General features: G+C 46.3%; 1 protein-coding gene across 6 annotated transcripts in view; it reads left to right on the top strand.

Moving 5' to 3' along the window:
- Positions 1–13660, top strand: part of BIRC6 (baculoviral IAP repeat containing 6) — a 2386688-nt gene that overhangs the window by 588943 nt on the left and 1784085 nt on the right. For 3 of the 6 annotated variants that reach the window (XM_086926902.1, XM_086926900.1, XM_086926898.1), the window contains exon 23: positions 1637–1771. In XM_086926902.1, the coding sequence (XP_086783028.1) occupies positions 1637–1771 (135 nt within the window). Of the gene's footprint in view, positions 1–1636; positions 1784–13660 lie in introns of all 6 variants that reach the window. The other 3 variants (XM_086926901.1, XM_086926899.1, XM_086926897.1) reach the window with 1 other exon arrangement.

Below are 13660 nucleotides of genomic sequence, written 5' to 3'. Positions count from 1 at the left end.
GCTTTCTTTTGCCAAAAGTTGTGACTCCGTTCCATCTGGGTCAATCCATCACATTGCCCACCTTCTTCGATCCCCTGCATCCCTTCAAAGGAAGAGGAGCGTCTCTATCGACTGGACCCAAAAAGAACATTGTCGTCCCACCTTGACAGCACAAAAGAGTTGGTCATCCACCTGGAACTCTTCGTGGTATAGGTCGGAGCGTAGAAGGGAAGGACAGTGTAGAAATGGACCATCTCTCGCTGTGTCGTTTTCTGCATTAAGATGTGCTATGCCCTGGCAGAGAAGCAGCCCCTGAGGGATTAAGGGCCCATTTCACTAGGGCAAAGGCTGCAACTACGGCCTTGGCTCAGGGTGTTCCAGTCCTAGACATCTTTCAGGCAGCTACATGGGCATCATTGCTCACGTGTGCCAAACATTACTGTCTAGACAATCAATTCCACAGAGACTTCCTAGTTTAAGGTATTGGTCCGCAACTCGCCGCCGGGATGGTATGGCTTGAGTATCTAATTAAAAAGTAAGGAATCTGCAGCTAGAAGTGTCTATCAGATGAACAAGTTACTTACCTTTGGTAACGCATTAGCTGGTAGAGACTATATCTAGCTGCAGATTTCTTACAGCCCCACCTATGCCTCCCTGCTGTGCTTACTAATGTTGTAGAGCTAGGGTTGCTCCCCTGTTCAGGGTCGTAGTTTTGCACACAACTAAGTCACTTACTTTGTAGCTCTGCCCTGAAAAATCATAAAGTACTGACGCCTGAGCACCTGAGTGGCATCTATATAGGAACCGCAATGTTATAACTGACGCTGCTGATGACGCCACTTAGAGCTGAATGACCCCTGGAAAATTCAAAGGTAAGAAATCTGCTGTTGGATGGAGTCTCTATCAGCTAATGCGTTACCGAAGTTAAGTAAATTGTTCACCAGGATGAAGACGACTTCTTTAGCACTGTTCTTTAGTGTCTCTGTCCTGGATATCTGCCTTGATGGAACATGGGCTTTGGTCCACACCTTCACCAGGTAGTATTCCTGAGATCCATGGTGATTGCTATTTAGCACGAATCTGCGCTGCAGGATTTATTGGTTTGACGATCTCCTCAGACCCCTACCTGGGAGGCACTGCTGGGCCATTAATTCAAGAGATGAGGAATCTGCAGGCAGACCTATCTATGAGAACAACAAGTGACCAAACTTGGCTAACTATCTTTTTGATGGATACTCCGATTGCGTGAGGATTGTTCACAGATCAGGCCCTCCTATATAATCTGAGAAGTGTTCATGTGACTATTTGTAGTAAGGTACCAAGTGAGGTTTGATGCACTGCTTCCGTCAATCTCGTTAGTCTTGCCTTTCATTAGCAGGTCTGAAAAATAGGGCTAGAATCTAATGCTCGAGCACTGCTTGGGTGTCTTGAGCAACTTTGTAGTATAATGACAAGTGCAGTTTTAGGAGCGGAGACTTGAGTTGTGGTGGTGTGGTGCCATATGTTGGCACGGAGGAGCTATTTCAAAGGTTTGTGATCTAGAAGAGGTGATGATTCCACAATTTCAGAATGATGGTTACTGAAGTTAAGTAACTTGTTTGTTGATTGGAATGTGTAACTGAAAGTAACATTGTAATTAAATGTCCTTTTGTTGCAGGTAATGGGAAGGTTAGCCCTTGTGCAGCTGCTGAGGGCAGTTTTACTTCTCTCACAGGACTTCTGGAAGTAGAACCTCTTCACTTTACTTGTGTTTCTACCAGTGATGGAACCAGGATAGAACGGGATGATGCAAGTACGTTTACTGGTATAAACATTTTTAATTATTCCTTTCATAACAAATTAAGTAATTTCCCCTGATCTTTGCTTGTACAAGTTTACATTTATTTCTCCTACACCTCCTAATGTTGGGATATTTGAGTTGCAATTTCAGCAGTCCCACAGTCGTCCCATCCTATGTCTACATCAAATCTTTATCTCGAAACTACACAGAAAAGCACCACTAAATGATTCTTCAGTTAAGGGAAAAGATGGTTAAACAAGAACCTGCTGCAATGCGTTTTCAGTATGCAAATTTGTTGATACTTGACAAAACTTCAGTGTTTGCCATGTCATTTTCTGATGAGCAGGCAGACTATGTTTTCCTGTTGTCAGCTTTGACTCAGAATACAATGATCGTGGCATGGGTAGCAGCAGATACACATGCTCTGCATACTACTGTCATCTGTGTTTGGGCTTGGACCTGTACATCTTGTTTTTCTTTGAAGAAGGCTTTTGAGTCACAAATTCGAATGACTTCTATGGCTGGTGTGAGAAGTTGGCCTGATATATGATGTCTCCAATTCTGGGGGCACCTTGTATCAGTCCAAACAATCCCTTATGGTGTCTGGTTGTAAGTCAACCTTATAGACAAGCTATCCTAAGGGTAGCATAGACCAAGCAGCCTTAAAGGCTTAACTCAAGAGGTCGTGTTAAGCGAGCTGTTTTACCAATCACAATCCTGTAATATCAAATGAAAGGACACTACACAAGTTATATATTATAAAAATATATGTAATTATTACTAGAATAATCCTCTATACTCTGAGTCTAGAAGCACAAGCGTTTAAACAAAAGCACAGTTAAACATATAAAAGTTGCACATTTATGGATGAGGCCCGGGGGCCACTCAAACCATATACTAAAATAGTGGTATAAGTATCACTAATCGAACAGTGGGCAGGCCTAGGGCCTGGGGGAATCGCTGGGAGCAGTCGGGACTAGCAATACTGAAGTCGGGTAAAGCCCGCGGGATTCCGGTGCAGCGCTTAAAGCACACGCATGCACCAGTGCAATGTCAATGGTGCGTAAAAGTTACAAAGTTACTGTTAAAGGAGACTTCCGACTAACCTAGAAGGACGAAACTTTAGACATATACACTAGAGGTGTGTACCAGTGCGGGAGCATCGGCGTTTCTGAGTTACCTCACTCACAGGAAGCGGGTGCACGGGTGCAAAGTAGTGTCGGGTTTCGTCACGCAGGTTGATGGTGCCTGAAGATGAAGATGCTGCAGGCGTCGTGAAGAGAAGTGTCCGGTGTGATCCAAGGGTGGATCGAAGATATAGATGATCTGAAAGCAGAGGGGACAGAGTCTGGGTCACTCAGCAGTGACCAGGGTGGAACCAGGAAGGAACCAGGCAATGTCTGGCGCAATCAGGTCGATGTTGTGAAGCTTGTCTCCGCTGCCACGTGGACTCTGGTGCACCGAGGATGTCCAGGAGTGGATCACGAGCTGTCCCACGCAGGCTCTCGCTATCGGCGGTGTCGGCTTCCGGATCGGAGCAAACAAACCTTGGCAAGCGCAACCCACGCAGGATTCGAAGATCGCTTCTTACTCGGACCAGGAGGGTAAGAGCGGGTGCTCCTTTTCAGGGGAGCGAGGGCAAGTCTGGAGCAACCAGACTCACAAGTCAAATTCGAAGGTTCGTCGGTACTGGGGCCACAAGCCAACGGGCAAGCGACCGGACCACGTGTTGAGCCAAAAGATGCAGAAGGGCCCCACGCAGCACTCGGTGAGTGTAGAGGGATGAGCTTCGGTGCAAGGGAGGCTCAGGGCTGGGGCTTCTCAAACCCCAATGCACAGCTTCGAGGGTGCCTCGGGAGCTGCACGGTCAGCGCCTCGTGGTCTTTCCAAGATGGCGGGCCCCACGCTTCAGGTCGCCTCCACGGGTCTCAGCTCTGCAGGGACTGTGGGTTGGGCTGTTAGAAGGCAGGCACGCTGGGTCTTGTCGAACTCTGTCACTCGAGTTCCGGCGGGAACTGTAACAAAGCAAACGTCGAGGTGCTGGATGGTGCCTGTTTGCACAGGGTGGTCACTCCTTGACCACAAGGGAGATTCTTCAGTCTTCTACGTCGAGTAGGATGTCGAAGGGTCCAGAGTTTCGTTTCATAAGTTTCAGTCAGGATAATCTGAGTGCTTTGGCACTGCTTCCATTCTTATACCAATCTAGGGGGCTGGATTAACTGCTAAGTCCCTCCTATGGGTGAGACCCAGGAAGGAGGTGGTTACACCCCTTTCTCTTTGTCCAGGGTCGCGCTGGGACTGGGGCTGGTGTGCCCCAGAACTGGTTTGACCGGATTATGCAAGGGGAAGCCTTGTGCGCCCCAGGCACTGTCTAGTTTCTTTCAGCCCTCCCTGCCCCAATACACTATCTCCTGTCTGGGGTGGTGTAGCACCTCCCCGTGACAGGAAACCCTTTGTCCAGGCCTCCTCTGCCAAGTTTCAGTCAGCAGCAGGAGGTCAGACTTGTGTCGGTGGCAGCAGCATCCATTTTGTGATGCTGAGGCTCTGGTTAGGATTAACCGCGTTTTAGTAAAGTAACATGTCTTCTCCCTCTAGAAGGGTGGAATGCTATCCCCGTCGACTGGACTGTCGAGGGGATAGTATTCCAAATCGTAAGACACCTTACACGACCTGTTTTGATAAAGCCAAACCAAAGTTAGCACATAACCCAGAGGATTATAATGCACTTAATAGTATATGATATGGCATTATCCCGTTACAGCTAAGGGAGTTGTTCCCGACAGCTGCAGACAGGCTCAGCTCATGCTAGAGCACCATCCCACGTAAAACCACACACTCTGCCTCCAGGATTGATAAGGCCTGCCATAGGAGTGACTTATAGGTTTATATGTGTCCAGATATAGGTTTAGATATAGGTATACTATATCTAAGCAAGGGGTGATTACACCAACTTGCCCCACCTGAGTGATCAGCCAGTTGTGTCAATTTAAGAACCAGCCTGGGGTGGCAAAAGTTACGCTGCAGCCCCTGGTAGGCCTTGGATGCACCTATGCCCTTGGCACCTATAGTGCACTATATAGGGGCTGACAAGGTGTCCAGTACCAATTTGGTTATGCACCTAGGGTGCATGGAGTCCATTTTAAGGGGTGAGCAGATGGCCTGTGGCCCTGAATAGCAGGGCACCAGGCCAACTAAGTCGAAAACCAGCTAAACCCAAGGCAAAAAATCTGGGGTAACCATAGTCAGGTATCCACCTTCCTACAGCTGGTAATGCGCATCAACTCCATTGTTGGATTGTTTTTTTCCTCCGTCTGGTTTCGACGTGTATCACTGAAGCTCTGAGTCAATGTCACATGACACTCTTCGTCAGGGCCTTTTGATGTTTCTTCTGCTGTTAGAGCAAAACAGTTGTGTTGTTTTTTCGACTTCGTCCCAGTTCAGTTAGTTCCACGCCTGTGCTATCTTCAATGCTCTGTTTGGGACCTTGTCCCCATAAGGCCTTCTCCTTGGTCTCCCTCCTCAAGAATGTGCTGGCTGTAATGGAGAGGAGCCCTTTCCAGTACTGGCCAGAGTTTCACTTGTGGCAAGATCACCATTCAGTCTGTGGCCCTCCTTGTCGCTGGAGCATGACAAGATCTCCTGTCTCACCTGCCTCGCATTTTGGTCCAAGAAGATCCTCCAACATCATCACAATAGACTCCTCTCTCAACGCAAGATGTTGCACTGGCAAGATGAGGACGATCCAACATCTTCGGGAAGGATGTCAAAGGGGAAACTGGTGCCTCTACCGATCAACCAGCGGCCTTCAGCCCAGAGTTCTCCATCGGGCTCTGATGCCTAAGATCAACTGCTAATGCCCAAAGACAAAGGCGTGGACTGTGAGTACTGTATTCTATCACCAAAAACAGCCTGTCAATCCCTGCCCCTCAAGGTGGTTGAGCCCACTATAAAACCAAGACCTTTCCCTGCAGCAACTGCATCGGGGCCGACACAAAGCTTTGGTGCCATCACCGACTCAGATTGCAGTGCCGAAACAGATGCATAAGACCCAGCCTTTTTCTATGCCTTCCGGTTCCTCTGCAGCAGCTTAGACAAGCTTTTCTGAGCTGAAGCACTACAACGTCCAGACTAGGTTCAAAGTTAAAACAGCCATTGGCGCTCATCGACCATCCTCCTTGCCCGGCTCCTCATATTCCTCCTATATCCCTCTAGATCATATAGACCCATTATGTGTCCCATTTGACCTGGAGTTCCAGGATGATCCCTGGATGATTATGGTGACCTACTCTACCCAGCTAATGCTTCCCCCTCGATGATGCCACCTCCTATCACTAGGTCATTCACGAGGCAGCCACCTTTCACAAGGTGCACTCATTCACCATCACAGAGAAGGATGAATTCTTGGTAGAACCGCGCGCACACATAAAACCTACCCATGCTCAAGGGCATGTTGAAAATCCACCTAGGATGTCTTTAAAGACCGTGTTAAGGCCTGAGTAGTCACGGCCAGGGCTTACAAAAAATATATGGACTCCCCTCCGGACCTGCCTTACATCAGAGGGCAGTTGTCACTAGACTCTGGTCATGCATACCGCCCTTAAACAAATACACAGGATACTATGGATGCCCTATCACCTGACAAAGGGAGTAAAAAGATGGATGTAGCGGGTAGCCACTCAATTTACCACCTATTGATGCATCACCAGCTTGGGGAGCCTACTCTCTAGGCATTACTGAGCACAGTGGGATTAAATGTGATATCTCATCCAACACCTTTTGGGTCAGTAAAGGCAAAGGGGTCAGGAGCTCGCAGCGGAGAGCCAGGCCTTTTCTAATATGACCATAAGGTCTGTGCTCTGGACGAGGCAAGGGGTATTCACTCCAGCGTTCTCATCTGCCAGCATGCCTGGCTTTGTGTCTCTGGCTTTAAGCCACAAGTACAACAGGATCTCATTAACATTCCCTTTGATAGGGAACACCTCCTCAGGCCTTAAGTTGATCAGATGCTGGAGAAGATCAAAAAACGACACAGCCCCATTGACCCGTTGGCCCTTTCATCACTTAGTTGCATGGCAGCACCAAAGCGACCTCTCCAGAGGTTTCCACCTTATCCCAGAGGCAACAGCATCAGCAAGTCTCCTGGGTTTATTCCATAGGTGCCTATCGTGGGATAACCACAGGAAAGAAGTAGAGGTATTGTGGCAAAGTGAGCCTTCCCTGCCAAGCAGCGACTCCCCTCTACCGACCACATTGCACCTTTCGAGGATGCTTGCATCAGTTCCTCTCACAATATCAAAAAATCACTTCATACCAATGGGTTCTGTCTATTATAGAACAGGGCTCCTGCCTGAAACTGACTCCTCCACCACCAAATATATACCCCTCAAGTGCAAACACTTCCGCTTCACAGAACTCCAGTGCCTCCTCTGTGAGGAAGTAGACATGCTAGAGATCAAAGGGGCCATAAAGCGCATGCTGACATACCAAGGCGGCAGACTAGTGCACTGCCTGTGTTTTTTGTATCTACAAGAAATAGTGGTCCCTCAGACCCAAACTCGACCTCAGGCCCCTCAACAAGTACATCATGTTGCAGTGCTTCCACGTGGTCACGCTCCAGGATGTCTTTCTTCTGCTGTAGCGAGGAGACTTAATGACCACCTCGATTTGAAGGATGACTGTTTCCACATCCTGATCAAACCTGCCCACTGTTGATACCTCAGATTCATGGTAAGTAGATTGCACTTTTAATTTAAGATTCTGGCCTACAGGGTCACTACGGCTCCCAGAGTCATTAACTAATTTCTTGCTGTTGTAGCAGCTCATCTCAGGAGCAGCGGCGTCCACCTGCTTCCTTACCTCAATAACTGGCTGATCAAGAGCACAAGCGGATAGCACTGCTTCGCCCACACCTAGTTCACCCTAGACCTTCTCTCTGATCTCAGTTTCACCATCAACATTGGCAAGTCCCACCTCCAACCCCTTCAGATACAGTCCTTTCTAGGGGCAATTCTAAATTCAGTCACTGGGAAGGGGTGTCCCTGCCCTGGACCAAGCCTTACAACTTCTGCTGCCTCTCAGCCAGCTTGCCAGCTAGCCATCAGGACTGTAATGCACTGGCTCGGTATGATAGCATCATCCATTGACATTGTTTCTCATGCTCGATCACACATGTATCCACTTCAAGAGGGCTTAGCAGCACAATGGTCACAGGTTAAGGGTCTCTTGAAGGACCTGGTGTTGAGTGGGGCCAACACCCATCTCTCTGCAGTGGTGGAACAGCAACAAATTGTTGCAGGGCAGGCCCCTTCTAGACCCAGTTTCCCAAGTGACCATCACTACGGACACCTCACAAAGGGGATGGGGGGGCGCTTTTGAAGGAAAGTACCAATCCGGGCCTGTAGATGTCCCTTCGGCATGCCTCCAGTATGAATTATCTGGAATTACGGACAGTCCAAGTGGATCTTAAAGCTTTCTTCTGCCATGAAAACAGAAAACAGTCCTGGTGCAAAACAAGTATTTGGCGATAGGGAATCCACCAAAAGGTACATCTTCTAGTGGAGTACCTGCTGGAAGTGGACAATGACTTCCAAAAATGGCAAATACTCAATCTTCGCCTCCAGGTTTCCGCACCCACAGTCCATGGGTAATGCACTATGAATGAACTGGTCAGGGATATTTTCCTATGCTTTTTTGCATCTCTTATTTCTTCCATACGAGGTTTGGAGGCTACAGCAGATGTTCCTCTCCCTCATCCTGCTTGCTGCTACTTGGGCCAGAGAACTCTTTTGGATAACCAAGCTGTCTGTAGTCCCTCACAAGAAGCTTCCCATCCGGCCAGATCTTCCCACTCAACACCAGGGCACAGCCAGACACTCCAACCCCAAGCTGCTCAACCTAGTGATTTGGCACCTTAATCTTAGAGTTTGGCTACCTCATTCTCCCCACTGGTTGTATTTTCATCCTCAAGGAGGCTCACCATCCCAATGCTAGTCTGCTATGCAGCAAAGCGGAAGAGGTTTGTCCATGACTGCCTACCCAAACACTTCAATCCACTCAAGCCAGTAGTGCAAGACATCATCTGCTACATATTTCAAATGCAACGTTGTGACCTGGCTTACACTTCCATTCGTTTGCATTTGGTGGCCGAAGCAGCATACTTACAGAACAGGGAGCACGTCTCAATATTCAGAGTCCCCATCATTAAGGCCTTTATGGAGGGACTTAAAAGTGTTATCTCCCCCAGGTTACCCTCAGCCCCATTCTGGAACCTCAAAGTAGTCCTCATTAGACTCTTGGGGGCCCCTTTTTGACTTTTCGTTTCTACCCTGGAAGGCAACTAACCCATAGATTCTACCCAAGATAGTCTCCCCTTTCCCCTCAACCAGACCATTGAACTCCTGGTGTTCTTCCCACACCCAGACTCCCTAGCCTAGAGATCCCTTCACAAACTAGATATCTAGAGGACCCTTATTTTACTATATGAGGGTCACTACACGAAATCATTTCTTAAAACAAAATTGTTATTTGTTTCCTTCTCTAAACCACACAAAGGCCACACAAAGGCAGTCTCTTTTCAGAAGCTTGTAGTAGCTTTCTGGTTAGTCAAATGCACTCAGACTTGTTACACTGAGGCCACATCCCACATACACACACACTGACCACATTCTACATCCATGAAGGCGGCCTCCATGGCCTTTCTGGATGACATCCCAATAGCTGATACAGTTAGGCTGCTACCTGGTCCACACCACACACATTCACCAAACACTACTGTGTGGATGTACTAGCATGTCAACAAGCTCAAGTGGACCAGACAGTACTACATACACTTTTTCAATCATCTGCAGCATCCACTGACTAGCCACTACTTAGGGGAGGACTGCTTTACAGTCTAAGCATTGACATGTACAGTAAATTAAATTACAAGCAAGCAAAGGGAAACTTGGGAACACCTTTCCCAAGTACTATGTGTGCACATTTTTGCTGGTTACACTTACTTGCAAATAATATTGATATTGCTGTCTGAAATGTATTTCTGTGCCCATTATGAAATACAGACCCCAATAGTCAACCTTGGTGTTTCTGCTGTTTCCCTTTGTTGGCTTGTAATTTAATTTGCTGTATTTAATATGCCATAACAATACTTCCTATCTGTTGAGACATTTCTTTATGCTATTAAAATCAACCATATCTCAACTGGGATTACTACTTTCTCCTGTTTTGTCTGTCTATTGTTCATCTATGCAGACAGTGTGTATCTACAGCTACACGTGCCACAAACCGAAAATGGTAACACGTAAGCATCTGTTATTCGTATGTAGAGCTGTAAATTCACATGCACCCACCTGCCGCTAATGAAGCCTTCAGTTTTTGCAGATGCTTTTGTCTTCAACATTCACTTGAATGGTCCTTTAATGTCACTTCTGTGTACCATTGGCATGAGGTTCTGATGGATAAAACGTCCTGCAGGATCATAACCTTATGATGTAGACTTTCCGGCTCAAACTCCTCTGAAAAGCTATTGCCCACATTATTTCCATAGTCGCTGGGTGCCACCATGTGGCTTCAGCTGCGAATCCACCTCAAGACATGAGACACGGGTGTGGTGTCCGCAACTCCATTTTTTTCATGGTTAGTTGATGCAATCCTATAGCTTTTTGTGTCTCACTAAATTCCTCAACCGTTAAACAGTAGCTGGGTCGCATATCTCCTCTGAAAATTGTAGCCTTCAAGTAATGTAAACGCTTCATCAGAGAGATATGTCTGGATCAGCTTCAGCAGCAGTTTCCTCATTTTTAAACCTTTGCACAAAAAACAGAAGCAACCTTTAACTATTCTTGTCCTCTGCAGAGGCACACGCATGTTTTGACAGAGATTTGCAGTCCTCCTTTTCACTGGTGGAGTTCCTGCTTCCTTTCAAGAAGGCTCTGTAGGATCCATCATGGCTCAACTTCCAGAAACTCAGATGCCATAGAAGAAATCCCTCCAGTGACTACTACTTACACTTTTCTTACCTAATCCTAGTCAGCTGATAGTCCAAGCATCTTCCCAAACCAAAACCCGAAAGCCTTTCCAATGGCACCTTACAATAAAGAATCAATGCCCTTTGATTGTATCTGGCCGAAGTCTCCACTGCAGATAGTCTCCATCCACCCCGCTTCTGCTACCTACTTTCAGGGATGTTATGTTTGTGCTTTCTGGGATTTTGCAAAACGTAAAATGATCAGTTTACTGGACCACATGAATAAGCCATTTACAGATCTGATCTGGGATAGATTGTAAACAGATCTTGGAGTGCGGCTTGACATTTTTGGGCTCTGTTGCTTAGTCCATGGGCGTAGCTGTCACTCTGATCGACACAATTGAATAATTTACGCTGGCTGCTCTGAACATGTCTGAGGCACAGTTATGGACTGCTTTTCAATGGTGAGTGGCTTTCCAAATCAAACATACTATAGCACATACGGCGCTCATTTTGAGGCTGGGTGGATGTAGGGAACACCATCAGCAGCCGCAGCCTTACTAATCACATGTATTTTTTTAGTTTGCTCTCCTGCTTCAAAACATCTGATACACCCCAAACACACATTTAGGCCGCCATCTCTTCGATTTCTTTCCCCAGTTAGTTAGATTACCATCTCAACAGATCATTGGATCATCCAGTTGATCCGCAAACACTACCGTCCCTCCGGACTGCCCTCCTTTAACACAGGGTATGCTCTCTCCCACATGCAGAGAATGTAGAGGTGAAAGTTCTTACCTTGCGGAACAAATTGGATATATAGTTTTTACATCAAAAGGAAAGTGGGAAATGGGCACTGGATTCTACTCCCCTTATTTCTTCTCACCCAAGGAAGACGGAGGTCTGAGTACCATTCTAGATCTCTTTTCTGAATTTGTCCATTCATCAGTACACAATCAAGAAGCTGTCCCTGAGACTCGTTTTATTGTCCCTGAATGCATGAGTTTGATTGATATCTCTGGACCTCCAGGGATCTATTTACATGTTCTGGTTCCTCTGACTCCCAGACATTACCTGAGGTTCTCTGTTGGAGCCCCGCATTGTCACAGTACTATAATTTCATCTGACGACTACGCAACATGTTTTTACGGAAGACTTCACTGCAGTGGTCAGGTCCCTGTATTTCCTTCCGTACTTGGTGAACTGATTAGGGAAAGATGAGTCACCAGTAAAGGACCAGCTACAGGAGACTATACTTGAGCTTTACCATCAATGCCTAGCAGACCTACCTCTTTCGTATGCAGAGGCTGTCATTCATAGGAGGTACATTGTACACAACTGCACAAAGGCTTTTCCTCCTCCTCAGAGGATCGAGGATATTTGAGACAATTCTAAGGCTTCTAACTCTGATTCTCTTTCAGAAGGCCTAACATCTGCCTGACCTCATGGCCTCACACTTCTTTTATGTGCCACACACTAGAAATCGAGGATCAGTTTTTCAGTGTGGCTGTGGTCACAGTGGCTCCAAAATCTGCGGAGTCAGAAAAGTCTCACAACTCGGAGGCAATACCCAGTTCAGATCTTGGTTGTTAACATGGATCCCTGCAACCTCTTTGCATCTCTTTAGTGCTCTGCATGTTCAAGCTTTAGTGTTTGTGGTCGCTGTCATGCTCAGTACACCCTTCATCACATAAAAAACAGATGTATTTGAATATTGGGGGGTCCTGAGTTATAGTGTGCATCATGCATATAAGGGCCATAAGGGTGTTTTTCTTTTCCCCCAAAAAATATCAACGTTAATCCGAGAGTGCAGCAACATAACACGTCGCAAGTAAACCTCACTACCGCACAACCCCACATTAACAGAACAATACGCTACACCATATTAGTCACAAATAAATCTTTACATAGCACAATCCAAAGTAACACAATGCCACAAAAAACCCGACCTGAGCACAAAATTACACAATAGCTCAATAATCACAGCATTGCAAATTTCAAAACACCAAATAGCACATCACAACAAAACTCAAAATCCCAATAACAGCACAATACACCCCTTACACAAATTCCAACCCCCCTCCCCCCAGCACCCTTTAACTTGGACATTTACAGCTCTGTATCCCTTACACTGTAGACCATGTAATCTTTGTGGCTTAGTGAGGTTTCATATATGAAATTTGGTCTGCCATTTTTTGGTACCCGTAGTACACACCCGAGGATCCCCCCTCATCTTTGTTAATATTGCCCGCTGCCTTTGACCTCACTTGGGGTCCTTAGAAGTCCAATTTGTACCTTTACTGCAGTCCCAAGTGTATATACACCCATCTATCGCTAGTACAAGGATCCAGTTTCATATTATCATACTACAGCAAAATTGCGTTCAGAAAAACAGTATACTGCCTCACAAATTGCAAGTTAGAAAGACCTCACAGAGGGAAGCAAAGCGGCTAATAGACACAAGGCCTTGTCACAGTGATTTCACATCACAACAGACATTTAACCCTTTTAATCCTGGTTTTCTCTAAAAAACCTTTTGCTCTGCATACTATTACCATTTACAAATCGGGGATGTATAATTTGCCCACAACTAGTTTGCCAGCGATAATGCAATTTGCGTGTGAAGTATGACTAATATCTTGCATCGCAAATTATACATCTGGGGACAATTGCAAAACAAACTATTGAATATTAATGTTCGGGTCGCAGTTTTTAACTTTCTGTGATTGGCTGCAAATACAGTGATGGGGGACATTCAAGTGACAGACTTCCAACCCTTGATGTGCATTCATAAAAAGGAAATCTTTTTTATCAAAGCAGCATGTGTCAATTAAAGGACCCCAAAGGTCACGGTCATGATTCTCAAATGGGATGATGTCACATAGGAACAACTTCCCTTTTGTATTCAGATACCACCCTCTTTGAAGTGTTGATATCAG

This window comes from Lissotriton vulgaris, chromosome 6, assembly GCF_964263255.1.
Source record: "Lissotriton vulgaris chromosome 6, aLisVul1.2, whole genome shotgun sequence".
Lineage (NCBI taxonomy): Eukaryota > Metazoa > Chordata > Amphibia > Caudata > Salamandridae > Lissotriton > Lissotriton vulgaris.
Note: the sequence above shows the minus strand (reverse complement) of the source record. Positions and strands in the feature narration are given on the sequence as shown.